Source organism: Ananas comosus, linkage group 22, assembly GCF_001540865.1.
Source record: "Ananas comosus cultivar F153 linkage group 22, ASM154086v1, whole genome shotgun sequence".
Lineage (NCBI taxonomy): Eukaryota > Viridiplantae > Streptophyta > Magnoliopsida > Poales > Bromeliaceae > Ananas > Ananas comosus.
Window position 1 is genome coordinate 3072455 of NC_033642.1, and position 25156 is coordinate 3097610.

At 37.7% G+C, this 25156-nt stretch overlaps 3 protein-coding genes across 11 annotated transcripts in view; 2 read left to right on the forward strand and 1 right to left on the reverse strand.

The window, feature by feature from the left end:
* Positions 1-5277, forward strand: part of LOC109727158 (BUD13 homolog) — a gene marked incomplete at its 5' end in the record, with an annotated part of 7143 nt that extends 1866 nt beyond the window's left edge. The window contains 4 exon segments of the mRNA XM_020257088.1: positions 2009-2112; positions 3170-3242; positions 3316-3496; positions 4738-5277. Of these exon segments, the coding sequence (XP_020112677.1) occupies positions 2009-2112; positions 3170-3242; positions 3316-3496; positions 4738-4826 (447 nt within the window). The 3' untranslated portion in view covers positions 4827-5277.
* Positions 4822-7570, forward strand: LOC109727160. Of its 2 annotated transcripts, none has more exons than XM_020257094.1 (3): positions 4822-5050; positions 5757-5824; positions 7239-7570. In XM_020257094.1, exons 1-3 carry the CDS (start codon positions 4828-4830, stop codon positions 7272-7274), a joined length of 327 nt encoding a protein of 108 aa, XP_020112683.1. In that variant the 5' UTR covers positions 4822-4827; the 3' UTR covers positions 7275-7570. The 2 variants fall into 2 exon arrangements, with proteins under 2 accessions (XP_020112683.1, XP_020112684.1); XM_020257095.1 differs by having other exon boundaries at positions 5763-5824.
* LOC109727159 lies at positions 7965-19433 on the reverse strand. Of its 8 annotated transcripts, XM_020257091.1 has the most exons (4): positions 19402-19433; positions 13653-13685; positions 13469-13476; positions 12610-13366 (listed from the first exon to the last, which is right to left on the reverse strand). In XM_020257091.1, the coding sequence occupies exon 4, from the start codon at positions 13356-13358 to the stop codon at positions 12786-12788; it is 573 nt and encodes a 190-aa protein (XP_020112680.1). In that variant the 5' UTR covers positions 13359-13366; positions 13469-13476; positions 13653-13685; positions 19402-19433; the 3' UTR covers positions 12610-12785. The 8 variants fall into 8 exon arrangements, 4 of the variants coding, with proteins under 4 accessions (XP_020112680.1, XP_020112681.1, XP_020112679.1 ...); XR_002220735.1 differs by lacking the exons at positions 12610-13366; positions 19402-19433 and adding exons at positions 9932-11303; positions 11407-11463 and having other exon boundaries at positions 13469-14805; XM_020257092.1 differs by lacking the exon at positions 19402-19433 and having other exon boundaries at positions 12610-13301; positions 13469-13559; positions 13653-14775.

The following is a 25156-nucleotide window of genomic DNA, read 5'->3' on the forward strand; positions in this document are numbered from 1 at the left end:
GGGGGGGGGGGGGGGGGGGGGGGCGTGCGGGGTTGGGTTGGTTTGGGTGTGTGTAACCATGTAAGGAAAACTCCTAAGTCCTAATCAAGTTACAAATATAGTCCAAATAGGAGAAAACTAAGTTTAGAGACATTGAGAGGCATGCCATGATAGTTGATGAGGTAGAATAAGTTTTGAGTTCTTTGAATCTGTTTGTGATGTGGTGGCCCTTATTTTCCTTCTTTTTTCTCGTCTTATTCCTCCTTTTCTTATATTATACCTTCGCGAAAAGATAGCATCAATCTGTTGAACGATGTTCTATGACCTTCTTTCTCCCTCTCTCTTACCAATGAAGACAAACAATTATCTATGATTATTCTCTACATTCCCAAGGTTTCATCAAATTTCTATTAGAGCGAAAGCTCTTGTTATTTGAGTCAAATTAAAATACAAGATACCCCTATTGAATCTCCCTTTGTTACAGATAAGCAATATTAAGAAATCTCATGACTTCTTGCTAAAGATAAAGAGGATTATGGAGACGATAGATTCCAATAAACCCCCTTTTTTTCGAAAATCGTGTATCAAAACCGAAATCCGTCAGTGCCATTGGATCCAGGATAGTTAAACCGTTGAAAATGAGCTATTGAATCACTATAAACGGAGTCCAATACGCACCAGAAGCCATTTCCACTGATTGACCTCTCCGGAAAACCCGAGTTACTATTCACTTAAGTTATCACTAAAGGCCGCTTAACTTCTCCATCTTAACTCGTTTTTTTTCTGAAACTTGACGAGTGCTTATATAATTAAGTTACACACAAAAACATCGTCAACAAAAAGTCTAGCTACACAGTCAAAATCTCAGTCGTCACAATAATGCCATACAGATGCTTGTTCTGTTTTAGTGTCATGTGGTGGATATAGATGTATTGATGGTTACTGTAAAGTAATATAGAGGCCGAAGGTGAAATATGGAAGTGCTTGTGTAGGGAGGAGGGAATCTTTTTAAGGATTGGAATGTGAAGGTTCCAAAGTTTGTCACCAAAAGATCTTTTTCGGTTCCAATATTTTGGTGAAGCAACGAAGAACACTGTTGACAAATGCCTAATATGTTAACATTGTGCACATGTAAGTGATCGAATTTTGCACCATTTTGCTCTAATTGGAGACTGATTTCTAGCACAAAGATTCTGCTTATATGACTTTTGTTAGTTAGGGGCCAATTAATTTGTTTACCAGTTAAGAGTATCTCTGTGGAGACGATGAGAATTAATAGGTTTTTTACTGTATTGCCAGCTGAGATGTTTTGGTCAATATTCTTGTTTATTACTAGCGGAAGACTACTTGCTCTTATTTAAAATAATTCCTTTTTGAGTTTCTTGCATGGTTTTGTTTAATACATCACTATAATGTTAATGCATCAGTGTTAGAAGCAGGTGTGTGTTGGTCAAGTTGACTCATGTTGGATCTGATACTTGTTTCTACTGCATAATTTGTTAGCAAAACACAGAGCAATATAGAATGCTAACATATTTAGGTAATTGGTATGTGTTGCTTTTGAAGATCGTAATATTTTATGTAATATTTCACCCTTTACTCTCGGTGGTGAAAGGGTCTTCGACTTGTGATGAATGTGGAATTCTAGTAATTGACTTGTTTGGTAGTCAATTATAAAACTTGTGGTGGTTTAGTTATTTTATGGAAATGATTACCTAATCTAGGAAGTTTATGTTTTATTAGAGCGATTTTGACTTAGATGTTTTTGAATATTTCACACGTTTTAGCAATGGTCCTGATTATACAAGAAAGGTACTTAAAAAAAAAGAAAAGAAAAGACAAATCCTTACAAAGTAAAATTTTTCACACGTTGTTTATTAATTGCCATTTTTCTCCTTAGTGTACATTATCCTACGATATCTTTATGATATTATCAATTGCTTTATGAAGAGATCAATGTCATATGATTTTTATAACTGTAATGTTGTCTCTGCTGCATGCCCTATTGACATTTTGTTTGGACTTTCAGGAAGTGAAACTGGAATGGGGTAAGGGCTTAGCTCAGAAGCGTCAAGCTGAGGCTAGAGCACTAGAGCTAGAGATTGAGCAGGATAAACCTTTTGCACGATCAAGGTAAGCATGAAGAATAATTGATCTCAAGTCCTTTACAATTTATAATGGTTTAATCAGTCATAATAATTTGACAGCTTATAGAAATCAATTCTGATGAGAAAATCCCTGTTTAGTGTGATGTGCGAAAAAACCCCCACTCAATTAACTGTTTCCTTCACCTATGTTTTCTGCATATCACAAGTATGGAACACGATGATGAAGGATAAATTCAAATCTACTAAACCTCCCTGATTGGTATGACCCAGTGTATGTAGTTGAAACATCAAATCTTTCTTGATCATAGAATAAAAGATTGTGGAAAGCTGATTCCAAACTTCCCAATCTATGGAAGTTCGCATATGTGTTATCTCTTCACAATCTGTGGCATAAGAACAGAGGGGCGGGCTACCTTATGCCATGTTACTTCTGTTCAACTAAGGATTGGTTTCCTACTTATCCGTTCATAATGATAAGCACATTGATAATTTGTTACCATAAAAGGGGTTTCTTCCCATTGCCTTTTTAGCTTAAGCTGCAGCAATAAATTACACTTGTGGTGTTGTTGCTTTAGATGGCTGATCTTGTTAGCATGCATTCCTTTGCAATCAATTGCTCTTGGGTACATTAAAATGTGGTCCCTGTTGACCTCCTGGATTTCATTGTCATTTTCTGAATTTCAATTGTAACAATTTAGTACCTAAAGTTTCGTTCTGTCTAACAATTAACTCCTTGATTTAGTCTACCAGTTGCAAAAGTACTATGCTAGCGTCATATTATTAGACTTCCTTCAGTAAGATTGAAACTCCGAAGGAAAAAAAAATTGAAACAGAGGTTGAATGTTATTAAAGAGGAAATTTAAACTAAGAACAAGTTCAGGAATAAAATTATAACTCTTGAGAATGAAACTCAAATTGAGGTCAAACTTACCGGACTAAATTGTTATAATGAAAGTTTTGTGGATGAATTGGAACCCAAGTCAAACTTTGATTAGGCTCCTTTGCAATAAATCAACATAGCTGTCATTAGTCAGGTATCAACCTCTAATTCATGTAATGATGCATTTATTTTCTACCTACAGAGATGATCCAGAACTCGATAAAATGTTGAAGGAGAGGATCCGATGGGGTGATCCGATGGCACATCTGGTTAAGGTACATCATTTGGCTATGGGGAAATATCATTACTGTTAGCACTGTGATTGACTTGTTTATCTATCTATTGCAGCGGAAGAACTCGGAGCCTATTTTGGAAGATTTAGGTGCTGATGTGAAGATGAAAGAATCTGGCTTTATAATTCCTCAGACTATTCCGAGTCATAGTTGGCTGAAACGTGGAATAGATTTCCCTCCGAATCGCTATGGTATAAGGCCAGGCCGGCATTGGGATGGAGTAGATCGTAGCAATGGTTTGCCCTTCTCCCACCACAATTTTGGCATTTTTCTTTATTTCTTCTGCTTTTGCTTGCTTTCATAGATTGTAGTTGTTACTTTCTATTTACTTTCTATAGCTACAGAGAAATGATGTTTCTTACATTCAGAAGAGAAAGCCATTTTCGTTTTGATGATTAGTTGTTACTTCCTTCTGGACTTCCAAGTCAACAGACTTTGTCCCAAGCTAGTCGTTCACCATCTATTTGATTATGCCCGTTACTGTAATTTGATCCTATAAGCTGCTGGTAATGCTTTTAGTTGATTTTTAATTTCGACATATTTCTACTGTCCAGCCAACAGATTGTATCATCTTGGTAAAAATTTAGACAATCGATTTGTCATAACATCTTATAACATGTTGGATCTATCGACATATCTGAGGTTTAGTTCTCATACTGTTAGGTCTAAATGTCATTATGTTATATCATTAACTCGTGTTTTTCTCAGTCCTTGTTGTCTTGACATGCAGTTTGTAAGATCTTATATTGCTTTAAGTAGTAAATAGGATGCTCCAAGTTAATTCGTTTCAACTGCTCGGCCTTCTATATTTACTCAGTTCTTGACTTGCTTGTTTGATGATATATGTTTGTTTTTACTATCTTCGTAGTAAAATGTGCTGTAATAATATGGAGTACTATCAATAGAGATTTGGAAGTATTGTCAGATATATGACGTATAATATATTACAAGCTTTAATATATCTTGTGAGATGTATGTTTGTTTCTACCATATTTTTTGGTAATGTCTGCTGTATTAATACTGATAAATAGTGGTAGAGACTTGAAGATCTTGTGAGATGTATGATGTATAATATAACACAGGCTTTTGATTAAGAAATCCGGCTTGCTATGCCACCCTAAGGTTCCTTAGAAAGCTGAAATATCGACATTGATAACTTTTGTACGTTTTCTGAATTTTCTATTGAGTAATCACAACACGTGAGGGTACTGAAAATGTGTAACAGATAATAGAATTTTCCACCTGTCTTTCATATAGTTTGCCCATGTTTATGATGAATTAGATGGTCGGAGCATCAGTCAAGGGGTTAGTATTTGTAGTTATATTTCATTTCGGTGATTAAACTTTCGTTAACTGTAATGTGTAGTACTTCTATAAAGTATATTCAGTTTTCAGATAAGTTCAAGAATTTTGGTAGCACACGTTGAATTATTGCAAAGAATGATGTTTGTGATATTTTTGCTTTCGCTACTTGCAGGATTTGAGAAGGAATTGTTTAAGAGACAAAATGAGAACCAAGCTACCGAGCAAGAAGCTTATTTATGGTCNTCTGTCTCTGACATGTGACATGCTCGGTAAGCTGCCATCCTGCCAGATAATTCCTCGTATTTTTGCACTACGAAGCTTCTGCTGCTATCCTGGAATATTGTTGTTTTGTGTAAATTGGTATCATTCTTACAAGTTCTGCTGTAAGCTGGATGAGCGAGAAATGTTCTTCTTCCTTTTTGATATTCACAGTCACCGATCGTGTTTCTACACGACAAGGATCTCCTGGTTTCGGGATCGGAGAGGTATGCAAATTTTTTTACCCTTCGCAGTTTGCAAATCTGGATAACTACTTTGTAATTTCTCACTGTATGTTTAGATCAATTATATATGAATATAGTATCATCCTTTGCTGTGCTTATCCCTGTATTAGTAAATTCAGATTTTTTTCAAGGATAATAGAATTTTCGCATGGCTGGATCTTTTTGTGATGCTAACTATATTCGGCCGTCAACTTTCTTGTGATATTCAAGTCGTTGCCTTTTGTAGCATTTTACTACTGTGCCTCTGTCATTGTCGCATAACAGTTGCAACCACTGGGTTATTGGTCAGATGTGTGACGTCCCACTTTTCAGGAGTCACCCATTCTAGGATTATTTCCGTCCTGACATACTTAATATTCTTAACCTCTTGGGCTTAACCACTGCTCAAAATGCTATAGTCAGGTTAAGAAGTTTTAGCTCTATTATATCTTATATATAAGACTATTTTAAATTCTAGGGGTGGCACATTTTTATGACATCCCAATAATTCCACATCAGATGGAAATGTGATTATGTTTGAGTATATAAGAGGCTATAGATACTAGTAATAATAACTGAGTTTAAACATTTTAGATTGTTGGTTTAGGCCTTACGAGTTATTATTACTAAAGGAATGGGTCGTTACAAGATGTTTGCGTGCTGAGCTAAGTTCTCATTTGGTATGTTGTAAATTCTTTTGCTTTGTTAGCCACAGATTTTAAGCAGTTGAGCTTGAGGATGTGCGGCCAAGCGCTTGTGGTCTATACATTTACCGAGGTTGGTTTGGCAATGGGAAAAGCTAAAACTTAGGCCTCCTTCGGTATTATTGTTCTTTCTTAAGCTTTTTATATAAGCTAGTGTAGCCTGCGCTTCGCTGCGGATAGTTTTTTTTTTATAAATATATTAGTACCAATAATTTTAAAAGGGCGAAGATATAGAAATTTCACTATATTAGTGAAACAAAGTAACAAATGAATCTTTTGTATAGTCCTAATTAGTAAGGAAGACATTTACATACTTTCTACTATAAATTTTTTTTTGGAAAATCAACTACAAATATGTTCTACAAATAGAATGTACATCATCAAATGCTTGTAGAATTTTTATCGAAAAGCCAAATTTAGTGGAAGAGGCAGCTGGAGTTGTGGCCTATCTATTTCGGGTTCTACATTTGTATTTAAAACCCTCAAATCCCCACAAAAACAAAAAAAATGCTTAGTGAACCAGAAGTTAGGTTTTGGCACCCAAAACCTCTTTCGGGCGTCTGAAACCCTACAGATGACTCAGCTGCTCACTGTTTAGTGCCTATTCATCCTTATCCATTCTTTCGCACATCAGCAAGGGAATTCAGCCGGATGTCCACAACACTCTTCAATTCCAACAGACTCTACCCTCTCTAGTTCCGGGCGCTCGAACCCACTTCTAGGCATCCGAAAATGTTGGAACCTGAAATTACTATAGTATTAGCTTCAGAGGTTCGTTTTTGTATCTATTTTGTGCCAAAATGAATCTAACTCACTCCAATCACCTCCAGAATACTCGACATAACACATGACCATCTCACTCTGCAACCTTGCATTTCACAAAGGTCTAGTATATTACAGTGGTCGGCAGATTGCTCCCCATGAGCTTTGCAGTTTTCCATTGCAGTTCAGTTGCATTCGATTAAAAATATGATATATAAATGACCTTGTTAGTCGACTATACTCTATATGAGATTTGACCTTCGTAGTCAGGAGATTGCTCCTCATTCGTGAGCTTTGGGGCTTCCCGCCAACGTTTGTTTACTTGAGCATATGGTATGATCAACCACACGTGCGCATTCACGTATACCGGTTCGGTTTGGCCACCGATAGACAGGTGTCCTTTTCTAAGAAAGTGGTCAAGAGTGACTCGTGAGTTAGGTTCGTATGTGTGTGGCTTTTGTCTGAGATCTATAAACTAACACAACGGCTCTGGATTGGGTTATTTCCGGACTTATCGTCTGGTTGACACGCGCGACGTTTTGCACTTTGTTTTGATTACAGTAGTGACACTTCTTACTTTGGCATTCATACGTCTTACTCGTTTACTCTTTTGCTACTGTAGTTTGTTCTTTTATCATTATCCTACTTTTTCTTTCTGTTGACCAGTAAGTACAGCTTGCCATTGGCAAGGCATTGCCCCCACTGTTTCTTACCTTTTTTTATAGGTAAAAATGAGTGGTGAGGGTTGGGATGCTGTGTGAGGTCGCGGTAGATGGAACCTCGGTAGCTTCCCTCGTTTGTAAACCCATCTTGTGAAATCTCGAGTTTTATAAATTCGTAAACCTTTATTAGCTGCTTCTTGTTATTGTGATGTAGTTGTAGTTTCATAATGTCAGATGTAACCTTGAAGTTTTGGATTTTTATTAGTTTTGATTTTCTCGAGGTAAATGAATGTTGGATTCGGTTTTCAGGCTGTAATAGTAGCTTAGACTTTTTATATCGCTCTCTACCTATTGTGGATGGAATAGTTGTGGGAATAGTTGTGATTGTTTCTCTACCCTGTTATAGTTGTATATTATGTTGTTGTTGTTATTGTAGTTGGTTGTATGGTTGAATATTACAAATTGTGCTCCTATGCTATGCATGTACAGTACAGGGGAGATTTCTTATCTGCATAGAAAAAAATCTATCCATATTGTAAGTCTATGCACGTTTGAAGTAGGTTTATGATTTCAAAAAAATCACAATTTTATGTTAAACTCTGTTTTCGGCATGAAAAGCTATATATAAAAAAGGCTCCGGGGCATGACAATCATTTCGTATGCTATTGGTGTCGTGGTTCACTTTCCTGTCAATACGAGTGAATTTTATCATCTCCATGGTGGCTTCGATGCTCTGGCTGATTGACAGCCGGTGGTTAATGGCGTCTGTGTTTTCCGGTTATACGATCAGCCGGCAATTCAGTTTACTCGAAGGGCCTGAAGATCGAATATTACTTTTTGAACTTCATAGTGGACTGTAACATTCTACCAACGATGAATAGCAAAGTTGTTCATTGGAATAGACTCTTGTACATGTAAGTAGTTGGACATCCCGCCGAGACTCAAGATCTGATATTAATATTGCATTTTTGATTTGGCATCGGATAGCTCGCAGTGTGAAGTCTTCTAGTTCGCATGAGCTGTTGCCACATCTGATATTAATCATGTGGATTCTTCGAGCCGATTGAGTTGATACCTCACGTGCAACTTATGAGCATAGTCCTGGCACGACCATCATTTCAATGGTCGTCAAGTCTGCTGCGCTGAAGCTGCCTCGTCCCACAGCAGCTTCTTCTGGCGCTCCTGCTCAGCGCTCAGGTTCTTCACCTAAAGGGGAAGCGCATGGAAAGATCACCTCACCTTGAATCACAAACAGGATACTAGAGAAAACCTTTTTTTTATGTATGATGTACTAAAACTTTTATGTATGATGTACTAAAACAGGATACTAGTAAAATAATTTTGACCACAATTGTCCACATTTCTGTATGATGTACTAAAACTTTCATTAAAGTTCAAACTCTTTTGTTGGTTGGTTTGAGATAACTTCAAGGTCCAAATTCAACTTTTTTTTTTTTAATTATTTCATTTATCATACCTTTATCTGCGATCAAAATGTAAACCTAAATAGCATAATTAATTTTAGCCCACATTGACCGAAATTACATTAAAAAAAAAAAATTCAGCTCCGCACCTCTAATTTTTTAGCGCAAATAAATTGGAAGAACTTCACAACTATAAAACCGAACATTGAAAAAAAAAAAAGAAAAAAGTAACTTTTGGCTGAACTCTAACTCATCCGACATTCTACTTCAATCTGAACTCTGAATTTCACCTTCCATGCAACACAAGAGGGAAGGGAGAAGAAATAGCAATGCAAATAGATGAGAAGCAGACACGTTCTCATGTGGCACTTCTAATTTTTTTAACCCTTGGATCAAACCTTTTGACCATTTTTAGCCTTGGATTTATACTATTTTTCTAGTAGGACCACTAAACCCTAAGGGAAACCACTATCATCTCAATCCTATAATCTTTGATTTAAGGGTTAAAAAGTCGGAACCACCAACTTCTATATGCTTTAGAAAGTATAGTAACTCTATACAATGAATAAATCTTTTACTATGATAAGTAGTATTTTAGCCCTATTATATTTGTGTGTCTTAAGATCCATAGATCGTACACACCACCCCCGCCATGCCACGGCGGAGACAGTGACAGGAATAGTGCGCAAGCCTCCTGGCAAACACCGAAGTAACGCTGGCTGCTCATGGCAATGACGGCGACGGAGAGGAGGAAGAAGAGACGGGGCAAAAAATCTAAACGGCGGAAACCCTAACGGGGTGACTTCTCCACTCATGACCACATTAATGGTTGCATTAATAGCCGAATAGACCCTTCGTCCTAAACACCATAAGACAACGGATCAGATCTATTCCAACTTTTCGAATACCCAAATTCGGATTCGAAAAAAATTCCAAATGTGAATCCGATCCGAAAAAATTTTGAAAAGGTGAATCCGAACCAAACTAAAATCTGAACCCGGAAACCAATTTTAAACTCGAATCTGAACTTCGATTTCATATCATTGAATAAAAATCTACTACAGAAAGGAAAAAAAATAATATAAATAAATGTTCACTGTTAAATACGAATCAGATATATATACAAAATCAATATCCACATCCATATGTATTATTTTTTATATTCTTTGTAACCAAAATCAAATCCAAATCTACTTAGCTCAAAGTTTTTATCCGTATTTGAATTTTTAAAAAATGAATTCGGACTGATATGATGTTACCAAGTAGGGGAAAAAATTCATCCACACAAAGACAAAATTTATATAAGATAACTTTTATAAAAAAATTCTGGATTACAATATGCAACATATTTCACCTCAGTCGGGAAGTACATGAAGCAGCATATAATAAATATGTCTTTTAACTATGCAACAACATTCTCAATATCATTAAAAAAACTGGCCTAAATCAATTTCATTTAATGTAGACGATTTAGCAGCAAACTGCTTTCCATAAATTTGAGACACAAATTTAATAATTGCATACAAATTTATCCAAAAGTATATTTGATAGATATACATAAATACTTTAGACAAATGTAGGAACTAAACATAATACTTATGATTCAAAATTGCTAATGCTGCAATAAAGAGAAACCCAAAAAGATATAAAAATGAACCATAAACCCTAAATCAGAAGCCGTAAACCCTAGACCCTAAACCCTAAATCCTAAATCCTAAACCCACAATAAGAATGCAACAGCAAGTGTAAGCTGTTGAATAATTTAACTAAGATCTAGATTTTATTTTTAAATGTTGGAATTGTACTTTGTTGACTATCAAAAAAACACACATTCTTTTCAGCTCAATGAGACAACCAGATTCCTACAAAATTTGGACATTAAGGAAACATAATAACATAAAAGAGAAATAAATGTTTGCATAGTGATTAGTTTTAGTATAATATATAAAAAAATTTAAATACTTTTAAAAAGAAAGCAACGACCGCAAACCGCACCCGCATATTGCACCCACACTCGCGGCTTGCACCTCTTGTGCATTGCGACTTGGCGTGTTTGGAACGGTTCAGTTTCTAATTCATATGCTTCTTCCATAAATTTGGTAGGTAAGAAAAATACCAGAAATAAAAGCACAAAAATATTGGCTCAGATAGGCTCAATGTATTTGCACAATGATTGTAATTCAATACCAATCTATTGCATAATAGAACAAAATATTCAGTAAATCGCGCAGGCTGCAGACATTGTCATTAGAACAATCAACCTGCCATGCCTGAGCAGAGAACATATTAAGAAAGTAATACTACAACAAACCATTCATAGTATAATTAATAACAAAATCAATTGTTTGTATTTGGCATTTCAAATTTAAGCTCAAGTACCTCACATTTATAAAGATAAATAAATGCCATGGGACATAATAGTTTTAAACAAACAAATTATTGTTTGAATAACAAAAAAGGGTGACAAAACCTATAATCTAAATCATATATTTAAAACTTTTTTTGATGCACAGCTTATACAATAAAAAAAATATATTTTTATAAGATAGAACAAAACCATTTGAAACCATACATGTACAGAAAACAATCAATATTATTGAGAAAAACACTCAAGAGGGCCAAGCAATCTGTCTTTCCTAAAAAACAGTCAATATTATTTGCTGGCTGCAAAGCACCGCTATTGAGAAAGAGCCATCATCATAGCCTTCACAAAACCAATATAAAATAATGTACAAAAATATTAGCTAATACTTTAAACAATATGGAAAAAAGTAGGAATAGAAAAAACAGCACAACACTACCCGAACCTATATTTTTTTACACAGGCTGCAGTGGTTGCCATATGACCATCCAAACCGCCATACCTTAATAACGAAATTATTATTTGACATGTGCAAACAACGATATTTATAAACGTATGAACTGAAAACCATAAGATAATAATATATAAGAACAAATGATCAAACAGAATGTACACAACGTATTTTTCTTAATTAGTGCCGATGATCAGATTGTTGGAGAAAAAGATTATCATTGTCAAAAAAAGACCATACAAATTTGCCCAAAACAGCACCCTTAAGTTGCTCAAAGCATTCTACACAGTTTATACATAGAGTTGCATCAACTCCAGGCAATGGTTGCTTGCTAAGCAAGCCATACCATCATTTTTTTTTAAATAAGCAGTTTGCAGCATCTTTTTATTTATCAATATGATGTTCATCAAATGCAAGAAATGCTTATTTGCTAAGTAAGACATATAATAGCAGCAACTATATCCGCAGCTATCAACAATCAATCAGCGATCTATTTCTAAAAATTTACAGAATAGATTTGATTGCAATCTAGCTTCATAAAAAAACTGAGGGAAAATTGCCACACAAAAAGATTAAAAACAAAATAGCACTAAAATTTCTAGCAACTAAATCATAAAAGATCAGATTTTGTGAGAAAAAAAACCTTTGCATGGAATAAAACATCAAAATAAGATCAAACTGTTTACATCTGCTTAAAAATAGTAGCAAGATATAGATATCAGCATAAATAGAATCTATTAAATTAATAGTTATACATAGGAAAACACTCACTATGAATCAGATGAGATGCTATCTTCCAATTCCTCAGTACAATTCAGTACTTCCCAATACCTTCACCTAACTTGTTCTACTCTAATCTTTAACATTCTAGAATTGATATGATAACTTCATTTTCTCTAAACTTCACATAATCATACATGCATCCTTATTCAATAAGAATTTACGGCATAAGAGTAAACACAGCAAATCTTAATTTTTTTGCTTGCAATTCGGACCCCTATTTCTTAAAGTCTTTAGAGTTCGGAACAACTTTACTTAATCTTGCTTAACTTTTTTATCTTATTTTATTTTCACATTAGAACAACCTATATTTTTTCTATTTCTATAAAAGCAACATATTTGGACTTTTCCTTACACTATTTCACCACTTCTTTATATAAACATAAGAAACAAAAGCAGTTACCTAGGACTTACATATAACCAACTTACACACATCTAGCAAAATAAAAAACAACAAACAAAATAAAAAGTCAATACATTTTTTTTCTAAAAACCTGAGAAATCTAGAGAAAACACAGGTAGAAAACCCAAAAATAAGCTAAGTCATGCAACCAAAGGTCCTAAAAACAAAACAGACAATCCACTAAAAAGCATCAACTTTCATAACCAGGTGGCGGCACAGGATCCTCATCTGAATCGTCAACATTATTATTCTGATTCACCGCGACAGCAGTTGGGCAATCAAGCAGATCACCACACTGGACAATCAGCTGTTTGAGCCCACCGCGCTCAGTAACATAGCGCTCCTTTTCAGCCAAAAGGTCATTGTAGTACCCCCAAAGAAGCTTATAGTCATTTTTCAACTGCTTATATTTTTTCTTAATCATCCCATGATCTATGGAAAGCCGCGCATACAAATCTTCGAAGCATTTTTTAGCTTCCGAATTAAAGTCCCTAACATCAAAAGAAAACTCATCATGCAACTTTCCAACAGACCGTCGCGCAGCATCTTCTTCAGCCTCATCAATATTAGCAGACGGCGAACTCCAACATCTCACAGCTTCTGTCACAGTACCTTCCCTAGCCAATTCAACCTCAGTATAAACTCTAATTGTCCCTTCTGCATTCTCAACCGGGACACCATACACTGGCATCGGCAGAGAAAAGCGCTGGCATACATCACGGAGTAATTCACGGAAACAAATCGTAACAACTATCGATGTCATAACAGCAGCTATATCAGACACAAAACATCAAAAGCATGCAATCAATACACATCTACACAACATAATCTAGTGAAAAATACATAAACAGCGAGCATCAGGTTATATAATACCTTATAAGCTAGTAAACCATCGGCCAACATAGAAGCAGCAAAAGAACTCCCGCCATTTCAACACCGCCATTTCGCCAAAAAGAAAATAAACATGTATAAACAAAGAGCTGTTAGTTAGCACAGTTAGTTAGCAGACAGTACCATAAACACTGCAAGCAAATGAACAATGGCAAAATAGGCGCACCTTTTTTTCTCAAAGAACAGAGCCAACCCGCCTAGCAATACGACAAACGACGTATACCCACATACAGTAAGAAACAGAGGACGCAAAAGAGATTAGTATACATGAAGGGAATAAAAGAGCCTATAAGAAGAAGGAGGGAGGATAAAACGGCTCTTCCACACCTCATGATACCAGCGCCAAACCAAAGCAACAAAGGCAACAGAACAACCAAGCGATAACCAAAGAGAAGAGTAAAAAAGCAAAAAAGTTAGAAGGAGAGCAAGAGCAGAGGTGCTATTTATAGCAAAAATCAGGAATTGCAAGAACAGAGAGCAGATCAGTTTAAGAGAGAAAAATGGGCCAAATACAGGATAAACCTCAAGGTCAAATCGATAATCCATAAACCCTATCAAATCCGGCCAAATCCTCACAGCCATCTACACCAGTGGACGTATTCCACGCCACCCCGGTGAGTTGCTGGAGGACAACTAAGCATAAGCATGGAGGAGATTAACATCATCAGTTTAAAAGGAGAAAAAATTATTCCTGTCAAATCTGCCCCAGATCTCACAGCCATCAACACCATCCAAGGCATCTTCCGCCCGGCCGGCGAGTTGCTGGAGGCCACGTCGTTACCTAGGTCCGCCACGCCATGCGACCCTCGACGGCGGAGACAGCGACAGGCCCACTACGCAATCGTCCTAGCAAACGCAGGAGTAACGACGGCGAGCGGTTGAGGACGGAGAAGGAGAGAGTGAACTGAAACAGCATCAACAATCAAGACGGCGAAAACCCTAACGGGGTAAGTTTTGCATTGATGGCAGCATTAATAACCGAAGAGAAGCCCATAAATGTCCGCAATGATGTCCGAAGACCACAAATGACACGTTAGCCCTACCCTATTTTACACTGTAATAGCAATTTCCTATTGCTATAAATAATATAATATCATTTATATTTATATAACTTAACTTATTATCAAACAATTGGAATTTTAAATACTTTTCTTTCTAGCAAAAAATGAATGCATGTACCTTACTAATAATATATTGTTAAACTGTGCATGTATCAAAGCTTTATTTGAATATTTAGATTATTTTTATCAACTTTGACATAAAAAGCAATTTAAAATTCGAATTAGTCTATAACTCTTTAAAAGATTGAAAACTAAATAAGGAAAAAAAATAATGTGAATTCAAATCTTCAAAATAAGAAGATCCTTTATTTAGAAATACCTATTTATATATGTTTTCAAAATAAAAGAAAAAAGATTTCCAAATTGGTGGGGAAAAAAAAAATTTCATATTCAATGACATACCAATTTCAATAATGAGTAAAAAAAAATTTACCTAATATTATTTTATCGAAGTTTAAAAAATATATTGGCCAAAAAAAAAAAAAATCTAAACGCAAAGTTTTCAAAATCATTACAAAAATTACGGTTTACATAAACTTATTGTCCACCAAAAAAAAAATTTTGTAAACCCAAACACTAAAAATAAGTAGATCCCTTATTTAGAAATTTTAAAATTACTTATAATGTAAGAGCATGAGTTTGAAAAGGAAGGAAAACATCTATATCAAAAATTATTTAGAAAGAATGGGCCCCAGAGCAAAAAGCAAGCAGACAAAAAAAAACCCACGCAGCCTGCGTCCGCCCGCCTCCTACCCGCGCCGGCTCCACGCCGAACGACCACGCCACCCCCGCCCGCCCCCGCGCTCGAGAGCGCCAACCGACGCCCGGCTCGCTCCTGACCCCCGCGCCCAGCGCGCGCTCGCGACCGCTCCCGCCGCCGACGCCTTCCGACGCCAACCACGACACGGCTCGCGCCATGACTCCGCGCCCGAGCGCCGCGACACCGCGCCGCCCGCCCACCTCGCTCCGTCGAGCGCCACCCACGCGGCTCGAGCCCTGACCCCCGCGCCCGCGCCGCCAAGCCGGCTCGCGCACCTGACCCCCGGCGCCCGCGCGCTCGCTGTCCGCCCGCCGCCAGCCACGCGGCGCCGTCGCACCCGCTCGCGCCGCCCTGACCCGCGCCCGCGGCCCTATGCCCCAGACACGTCCGCCCCAGGAACGCTCCGGTCCCAATCAAAGTTTACAGTAAGGGGACCCGCGCGTTGCGCGGGGAGCTAATATACCAGTAATAATATTACAAGTTTTTAAATAATTTTTTTCCAACTATAGAATTTTGTAATTAAAGTAACATGGCTAATTTTAGGTCAAGGTATTTTTTATTACTTACAACTAATTCAAAATGTAGCAAATTTGTGAATGCAAAATTATGAATTTCAATGCTCTAACGAATTCAAAACTCCAGCCGCAAATTGCAAATGTTACCAGAGCAAAGCACAACAAAGGTATTTCGAGAACCCTTAAGCAGCGTAAACAAATAAACCTTAGTACCAAATATTTCAATGTTCAATGAATTCAAAACTCTCGCGCGAATTACAGACGTTACCAGAGCAAATACAACAAAAGTATTTCGTGAACCCTTAAGCAGTGTAAACAAATAACCCTATGTAGCAAACACTGGAACGATTACTGAAAGACAAAAAGACAATCTTGTTAAATCAACCATTTTAAACATGTCTATAAACAAAGATGAAAGATATTAGAGCATTTTAAAATTTCTACATTTAGCAACGACGCAAGAGATTACTGCTGATAAAGGATAAAACAATATATTCGATTACCATTCAGAGTTGTTTATTAAACTTGCGAAGACAACTTAGCGCATGAAAATGAACATAACAACGGAAAGTCTCCAATTATCGAAAGATCTGGAAGGACAAAATATTACCACGCAGAATATAGAAAAAAAGTATCAAATAGCAATTGAGAAAAAAAGTTGTTTAAAAAACACCGCCGAGAAATTGCACATGAAAAAAATAAAAAAAGGGCAAAGTTTTGGATTATCGAGAAACTAAATAAAGAGCTAAAACTCTCACCAATATATTAAACAAAAGTACCAAATAGTATTTAAGCTTTTTAACAAAATTGATGAGTAATTATAACATAAAAATACACTATACAGAACGCAAAGTCCAGGATCACCCAAAGCTGCATAAGGAGGGAAAAATAGGAAAATATAGATTGAAGAGCACAAAAAAACAGCTTGATAACCAAGTAATAACAAAAATAATATGAGGAAAATTTAACAGTAATAGCACAAATAATAAAGCATCTAAAACAAATAAATAAATAACAAAAATCATACGCGAATGAATCGAACAGTAAACAAAATAGTTTTCGGATTTTCTACAAAAATAAAATAAATTTGGTGAAGCACTTCACCATCGTATAAATCTTAACATCTATTGCAAAACTTATATTGTTTATAATGCACAATCCAAAAATTTGATATTGCTTATAATGCACAAAGGATTTTCTTTTCTTAAAAAAGTACCACAAAATAGAAAAAGTCTAAACAAATAGTGAGAAAAATAGTGAGTACAAAAGAATAGTAAAAATAATGCGATAAATAAATTACGAAATCTATGCAGCAACCATACCTTATTAAACGGGCAGTTCATCACATAAGATAGGCAAAAAACAGAGAATCTAAAAAAAACAATACCGAAATAAGCACAGCATGTCATAAAAATCAGACAAAAGAACCCCCCCAAAAAGTGCAATACATCTAACACAAAATGGTGTAGGGAGAAAATCACAGAAAGAAAAGCACAAAAAAGATGGAAAACAATATAGAAAATACCAGGCACAACATTCTCTAAGAAGAATTATACTTTTCATTTGTGTTACTACTTTCATAATATGCGATCAACATTTTTGATAGCTTAGTTCTCCTAGTTTCATGCTCTGAGCTAAATTGTTCGAAAATTGCCAAGCAACAGACGCAAAAAAGAAATTTCAAATATCACTCCTGCATATATTTTCCTAAGGACTCTATTAAAAATTTGCAAGCGTTCGCGTGAGATAAATCGGGGAAACCACAACATTTGAATCAATAGAGACAGCATAATTGTACTACTACTATAAATTCATCAAAAAAATAAGAGAATGAGCAATTTTTGGTAATGCTATATAGCAGACGATCCGAACTTTCACCATATATCATTATATTATTTTTGGCTTAATCAGAAGAAGCAAACAAAATAGAGAACCATTCCCAAAAAAGCAACTAAAATCATAAATTCAATTTGAACAATTCAATTTTATCGTCGACTGCAGCGATATGATTGTAAAAAAAATACAGACGCAGGAAAAGTGGAGGCATTATTTCCACACCCATAATGGCGAGCGTGCTCTTACCGTCCGTACAAAAGGAAAAAGATTTGTAAATCACCATGGTTAAAACTCTGTCGATCACGTACATTACTTCGTAAGTTACCATCTAGAAAAAAAAATTAAAATTATCGTCGCTATTGAATTACATATTAGTCTCTGAAAGCAAGCAAAATATTGTCAGAACGATCATAACTTTAAAATTGAAATAAACGATAGGGTTAGAATGTTCAATTCATGCATATAGACTGGAGCTATGCATAAAGAATCAACCAAAAGGGTACTTTGACATGAACCTCTTTGAGCCAATGGCGGGCTATTGCCGTGCCGGGGCAAAAGGCACTGAAAGAGAGAGTCGTTGACACAGCCGCACCATTTAAACATGTTTTTTTATATGCTAAACTATCGGAATCTAAAATAAAAAAACCATGGAAAGCTATAAAATCGAAACCTTACCAACTAAAATGAAATTGAAACCAAAATTAAGATGCTATGAATTTGAAAGACAAAACAACTATTTCTACTTGAAAAAAAAAAACCATTAAATGTAGTAACCCTATAAAAGGAAATCTGGTAAGAATACTCTTATCATTTTACATAATCTAAATAATTATTTTTCTGATCATGCACAACAGCTGTTTATAAACTTTTAAAAAATTTATTCTTTTATAACAAATTAGAAAGCTATTCCAAATAGGCCAAAAAAAATACTTGTGAAAGAAATTAGAGAAATAGATGAATAATTCTAAAAACTGAAGCCACGAAATTCTGCAACAAACTGGCGTAGTATTGATTTAGCTCACTTTGCAATACTATTAGGACAAAACTAACCTTCAGTGCTTAGCAAACAACGCAAAAATATTAAGAAATTATTAAAATGCCAAAGTCTTATATGTTTGAGCCAACAATTAAAATAAATGATGATCTATGGAACCAAAACTACAAACCTAAACTAACTGAAAATTAGCTAAACATAATGTAAATTTGTCTTAAAATATTAAGGCATATATTTATAGTTTAGAGAGGGCAGTCACTCATAAAAAGTTCAGTCCTAATGTAATAAGAAAAAGAAATCAAAGATAAAAAACTGAGTCATAAGAAAACAATCTTATAAATATCCAAAATCTTGTACATAGGAATTGCTTAAGACTTGCCTGCTTTTCCTCTCATTTGTGATAGAAAAAGGCCAAAGATCTTTTCTTGCTAAAAAAAAAAAAAAAAAGATTATGCAACTGGTCATTGTTGGTTTTATTTGATAATCACCATTTGATCTACCGTCATAATGAACATTTGCACTCGAATATTCTTCATTCAATTATATGGCTTCAGAATAAAATATTTCAGCTAACTTTTGAAGACGGGCTTGTGACCTAATTCATTTTCCCAAATGTCAATCACACAGCAGTAGAAACAAATAATAAATCAACCAGGTGCAAAAGTAAATGAAATATTCAAGGGAATAAAAAAAAAAAAAGAGTAAATGATAAGACAATAGCATTTCTTAAACAAAAAACTGAACCCACCTTTTAGCTTCTGTTGTGCTTTATGCCTATGACTTTAATAATTAAACTTCTTCAATCAAAGTAATCTACAAAGTAAACAATTAAAAGAATGCTAAAGTAATATTATTATCTTTTGTCTGAAGCACTATAATAATGTTTTGTCATATTTCTAAATTGAATATAAATATTAAAAATTAAAACCTTTTATATTCTTACTTGCTCTTTACTTCAGTTGCAACTCAAGATCGCCTATTATAATAGAGAGCTTGTGTGCTTCTTCAACTTTTTGCTCCTGAAAGACTGTTAAAGAACACACGCAAAAAAAAAGCCTAAATACATACGACACGTAAAAATTTAACGTCATATAGTAGTTCAGATATTCATAAATAAAAAAAAGCAGTCTATCAAATATTTAATTTTATATGTGTATCAGCTGAACTCTAGTTGGGATATTCATCCTTAATCACTCAACATCTTTATTTTATGTGTTGAGCTGCATAAAAAAGGGGGAAGTTCACAAATAAACACAGAAAAACAACATGCTGATGATAAAACACAGGAATTTTTTTGCTACCGCTATTCCAACCGAAATTATTTTTTGATTAAATTACATTACTATACTTTTTATTAAAATTAACAAATAAAAGAAAAAAAATATATTGTAATAATGATTAGGAACCTATAAATATAAAGATTTTAAGTCAGCAGAACAATATATCAAACAGTTTACAAATAAATAAAAAAAAATATATGTTAACATGATTAGGACCTATAAAATACCTTTAAAATTGCAAGCGACAAACATCGAACAGTTTAGCGTGCATGGTAAACAACCCCAACATCGCATCAAATTAATCACAGATAGAAAGATCCAATCAAAAGAATAGATCAGAGGAGAAGAGCATGGCTAATGTATGACGGGAGGGAGCTATGAGCGGATGATGACTCAAATTGGACGTCGATGAGGCAGTGAAAGAGGATGACATTTGAGAGGAGATGCGGAAGCGGCGTTGCCCTGCACACAGCAACAAAAAGACAACAGTCATTCTTTTGCCACTCTATCCTTGAATATACTCTAAGAAAGGTAAAAATGCCTCCCTTCGTTGCTAATATATAAGTAATTTGCTAAGTAATACCTTTAAATTTCCGATGGAAAAGTACTTAAATCACATATATATCTAAATTAATAATAACGTAGAATATCAAATTAGGTTAACCCAATTCAAAACAGTAATATACATTGCGAGTCTGTATAGTATTACTGAACAACAATAAGGCATACTATTACCTCTGCCATGGCTTTGATTTTGAGAGTCGTGCTGCTAAAACGAATGATAAGTTGTCCATCTTTCCTAATTTCCTTGAACAGGAGAGCACAATCTAGAATGTGATCCTTAGCTTGTTGGAGAAACAATATAGTGAGATCCCTGGTGTTTGACTGTGAGGCTTGTCGACACTCTGAGAGTGTCGGACCAGTCGGAGTTGCGTTGGCGTCAAAAGACGTAAAAACGGACTCCGTGCGACGCGAGGGCAGCTTATCCGCTGAAGAATTCTGGCAAAACACGCAGCATTCCTCGGCTGCTGTACTGCGGTACAAACCGTTAGTGGACCGGTAAACCAGCGCTGTGAACAGAGCCAACTGCTCTCAGGTTGGCTCTTGTACCGGTACAGAGCTCTGTAACCGTACAAGGGGGTAGGTGAGGGACTTTTTGGAATTTTTCCACCTCGTTGTCTGTCACCTCTCTCCCCCTCACCCTTCATATACGTGTAGAGGCGCTGAGGGAAGGTCTTCTAGCAGCATTCTTCCCCTCTCCTCACTTTCCATCCCGGCTTGTGAGCAAGGTGGAACTCGGGTGGAGTTTTGTCGCGACAGGTTTGGCGTAGCCCCAGTCTCGAGGCGTCCTTGCTGCGGAGCTTTTGGCGAGCAGGCCGGGCGGGCCGAGGAGCGGCAGTCTTCACTGTTCTTGACTCGCGCCCGAGGTCCGACGCGCTGTCGCAGCGTGGGTGATTCGGCTCTTTCTGGCATTTTGGGCAAGTATTTACCCCATTTTACTCGTAGTAGCTCGTTTGCCTGAAAATCGCGAACGTCCGACTGTTCCGTATTTCACGCTCCGTTCCGCGTACGACGTCGGGATACGCAGACGAAGCTTGGTTTCGTTGGAATCGGGACTTCAAGAGGAATCCACGAAGCCCTCATTGTGCCAGATTTGATGAAGGTTAGCTCGTCGAATCCCGTTTCTACTCAGCTGCTGGTGGGATTTGGACTGAATTGAGAATTTTGGTGATTTTAATTGGAGTTAGGCTCGATTTCGAGAACTCCGGGCCCGGTTTTGTACATCCAGCAGGTGGTCTCGCAGTCGAGGGGTTCTGTGCTGCCCAGCGGAATTAGCGTGTGAGGTGGGTTACATCGCTTTACTCCTAAGTTCTTATTGGTCGACATGTCTATTAATCTTGATTCGGATAAATTATGTAGCTCAAAATCATGGACTATATTAGAATTTGGAAATCTGAAATTTGGAGCACTGTTTTATAAATTAAGGTAGATATACATGGTTGGACCTTTGAAATATGAATTAGGAGAAAAACCTGGCGATTTGAACCTGTCACCCCAGGTTTAATCGTACCCTGAATTTAGGCATCTAGGAGCCTTAAGAAAATGTACTGTCACACGTTATCTTCGAGACGAGTACGCCAGGTAGGTTTAGAATATATTTACACTCGTCGCTGGTCGCGGCGAGTGGAATTTTTACAAAGGTCGGTTCAGGCTTCGTTTCGAGACTGTTCGCGTGCCTCGTCAGAGTTGACGCTGGATCCTATGCGCCTTTTTGCCGTCCAGATCTGTCGCGAGGCACGTTCCTGTTGGTTGTTAGACCAGTTTGAGCCGAACTTACTGACTTGGCTAGTTTGAGGCCTGATTGAGCTCTGAACCAAGAACGATAACGGCTGCATACTCGCTTGGGTAGCGCCCAACAGAGTGCCCACTCCGCGGAGTAGGCTTTGTGCTTTTGCGTTGGTGTGCTGCCATGCGCCAGTGGACTTGCTGCTCGCACGGACAAGACAGTTAGAGTGGATGACGCCCGATAGTCGCACGGGGCAGGGACGGGTGTAATTCCAACAGATCCCGGGGACGGGTTAATGCTTACAGTCCCGATTAGGATTGGTCAGATTTGACCATTTCGTACAGTTGGTTAGTGTAGAGCATGAGATAGTGTAGTGGACGATCAGCGCTAGAATATCTTGCTCCTGGCTCTTCCTTCTATCTTCCTCCTTCTGTAGACTTAGTGGCTTGACGCGATGTGCTGTTTTGGGAGGTACCCCCCACTGAAGGACTCACTTGTTTTACAGTAGTTTCTCCCGCCCAGTATGTTACCCGTATTTTTTGCAGACGCCCACAAGGTCGCGGCGTCGGACGGCGCTAGCACGCCGTCCGTGGATCCAGGATCAGCAGGCAAGGCATCGCGAGTTTAGAGCCCTACCGCTCGTGCTCGACTAGAGGTGCCCTACTCGCAGGTAGATGCTTTGTTTCTAGTTTATGTACATAGTGAGTTAACTCGCACAGTGGCGGTAGCACTTGTATTTTGGATCTGAACTATGTATATGAAACTCTGTTTTATTTAGCTTCTGTTTTCTCTAGCAGCTCTCTACTCTAACTGTTCGTAGTAGTGTTTGATTTACAGTACAGCTATCCCGCTTCGTACACAGCGGAAACATATCTTTGATATACCGGCGGACTTTTGTCCGGCGTGCCGCGGGTAACGTCGTAACTCCGGGCGTGCACACAATATCCATGAAATTTCCATATCTTGAGAAAGACATGGAGCTAAAGATCTTAGCCCCGAGTTCATTATTTCCATCAATGAATTGCAAAGTTGGTGTTATAGGAGGAGTTGGTGCCACTGGTTTAGTCTCTAGAGAGCTTTGGACATAAAGCTACCAACTTGTATTTTCCATACATTCTTCAATCCATTGTAGTGCTGAAGAAGCCTTTGAAGATGGCCTTCCAAAGAAGTTTTCATGCCGCTTCATGCAGTCAAGCTCCCTTATGACTGAAGCAGAAGGAAATAAAACCTAACAATTTGCTGAAGAAAGCTACATAAGCGACATTTAAAAGTAAAATAAAGCTTGTAATTGTAAAGAAAGCTAATAGTCAAAATTAAAATTATAATACAAATAATCTTAAATGGCATTATATATATACAGTAAAAAACTTCACCAGTTAACATGCAAACTACCATCTCCCTCTGCCGATCCACTAAGATACGCCCACTCCCGTGGACCGCGTGCAGGAACACCGGTGAGCCCCGCAATCCCTCTTCACGCACAGTCAACGATGGGACCCGTCGAATGCGGAGAGCGCAGCGGCGCCGATTGCGGAGAGCTCTGCCGTACCCGCTTAGGGATCCTCTATCTTCATCCAGTGCTCGCCTCCCTAAACCCTAATAGCACTACACCGAAGCTGTTCTAATAGCACTACACCGAAGCTGTATATGTCGCTCTTCACGGATAAGTGGCCTCGCGGAAAAATGTAAACATTGTTAGAAATAAGTTATCACTAACCGACCCTATTCATCGGAATCGGACCGTGTTCATTTATGATGTAATATGTTACCACCTCAACTTGTATACTTTCTAACCAACCCTGTTCATCGAAATCAGGCTTTGTTCATTTCTGATGTAATATGTTACCATCTCAACGTGTATACTTTCTAACCGACCATGTTCATCGAAATCGGGTCCTGTTTATTTCTGATGTAATATATTACCACCTCAACTTGTATACTTTCTAAATATATAACAGCGAGCGTAAACATTCATATTTATCTGCTTTTGCATAATTTGAGGATGAGTCGAAATATAACCTGTAGCAATATATTCTGGAGCCGCATAGCCACGGTTTCGACAATATATTCTGGAGCCGCAGTAAAGAAATTGATGTTAGAAGCACAATAACAATTTTTTTTGTGTTCCCTTCCATAGAAAAGAAATGAGAAAAAAAAAATCAAGGAAAGAAGAACTTCATGGTTTTCTTTGAGGCATAGCCATTCCGATGCTGTCCATGTTGAGGAGCCGAGTGGTATTTTGGAGCGCCCCGTCGGTGATAGCGACGATGCCATTCTTGTCGAGCACGTAGAAAGGCATAGCTGAGGGGGCAGTCAACGTCAACGACGCTTCATTAGTCTACCTGCACAAAGGTGCTAGCAAAGGAGGTCGGTGGCGGAGGTGGTGCCATGCGGCAAATAAGGCGAGAAGAGGGGTAGCGAGGAAGACGCCGAGGACGGAGATGAGGGGATTACGGGGGAAGTTGGCTCAGGTGAATGGCAAAGAGGACGGAGAAAATGACCAAAGAGGGGAAAAGGGTGAGAGCGAGCACAGGAAAAGTATTGGGGAGGATGGGGAGGATGTACGACAGTATGGCCAGATCCAAACCCGTTGGTGTGGGGTCAGCATGGGAGCAGAAGCATGGGCTAAGGTATGGGCACCTTGACTTCTGTTTCCTCTCTGTTTTTTCTTCTTTTTTTTTTAAAAGATGGGTCGCATCCGCGCCGGCTCGCGGCGGCACGCCGCCCTCGGCTCGCGCCGCACGCCCAGGCCCACTCGCGCTGCCCGCGCCCGCGGACGCTCGCCTACTCGCCTGCCCACGCCCGCGCCCGCGCCCGCCTGCGTCGGCTCGCCCGCCCCCTCCCCGCTTGTGCTGATCGCGGAGGGCCCTGCCGTACCAGCTTAGAATCCTGACCACATCATTTACCCGTACCGCAGGCCGCCAGCCAGCGCCATGC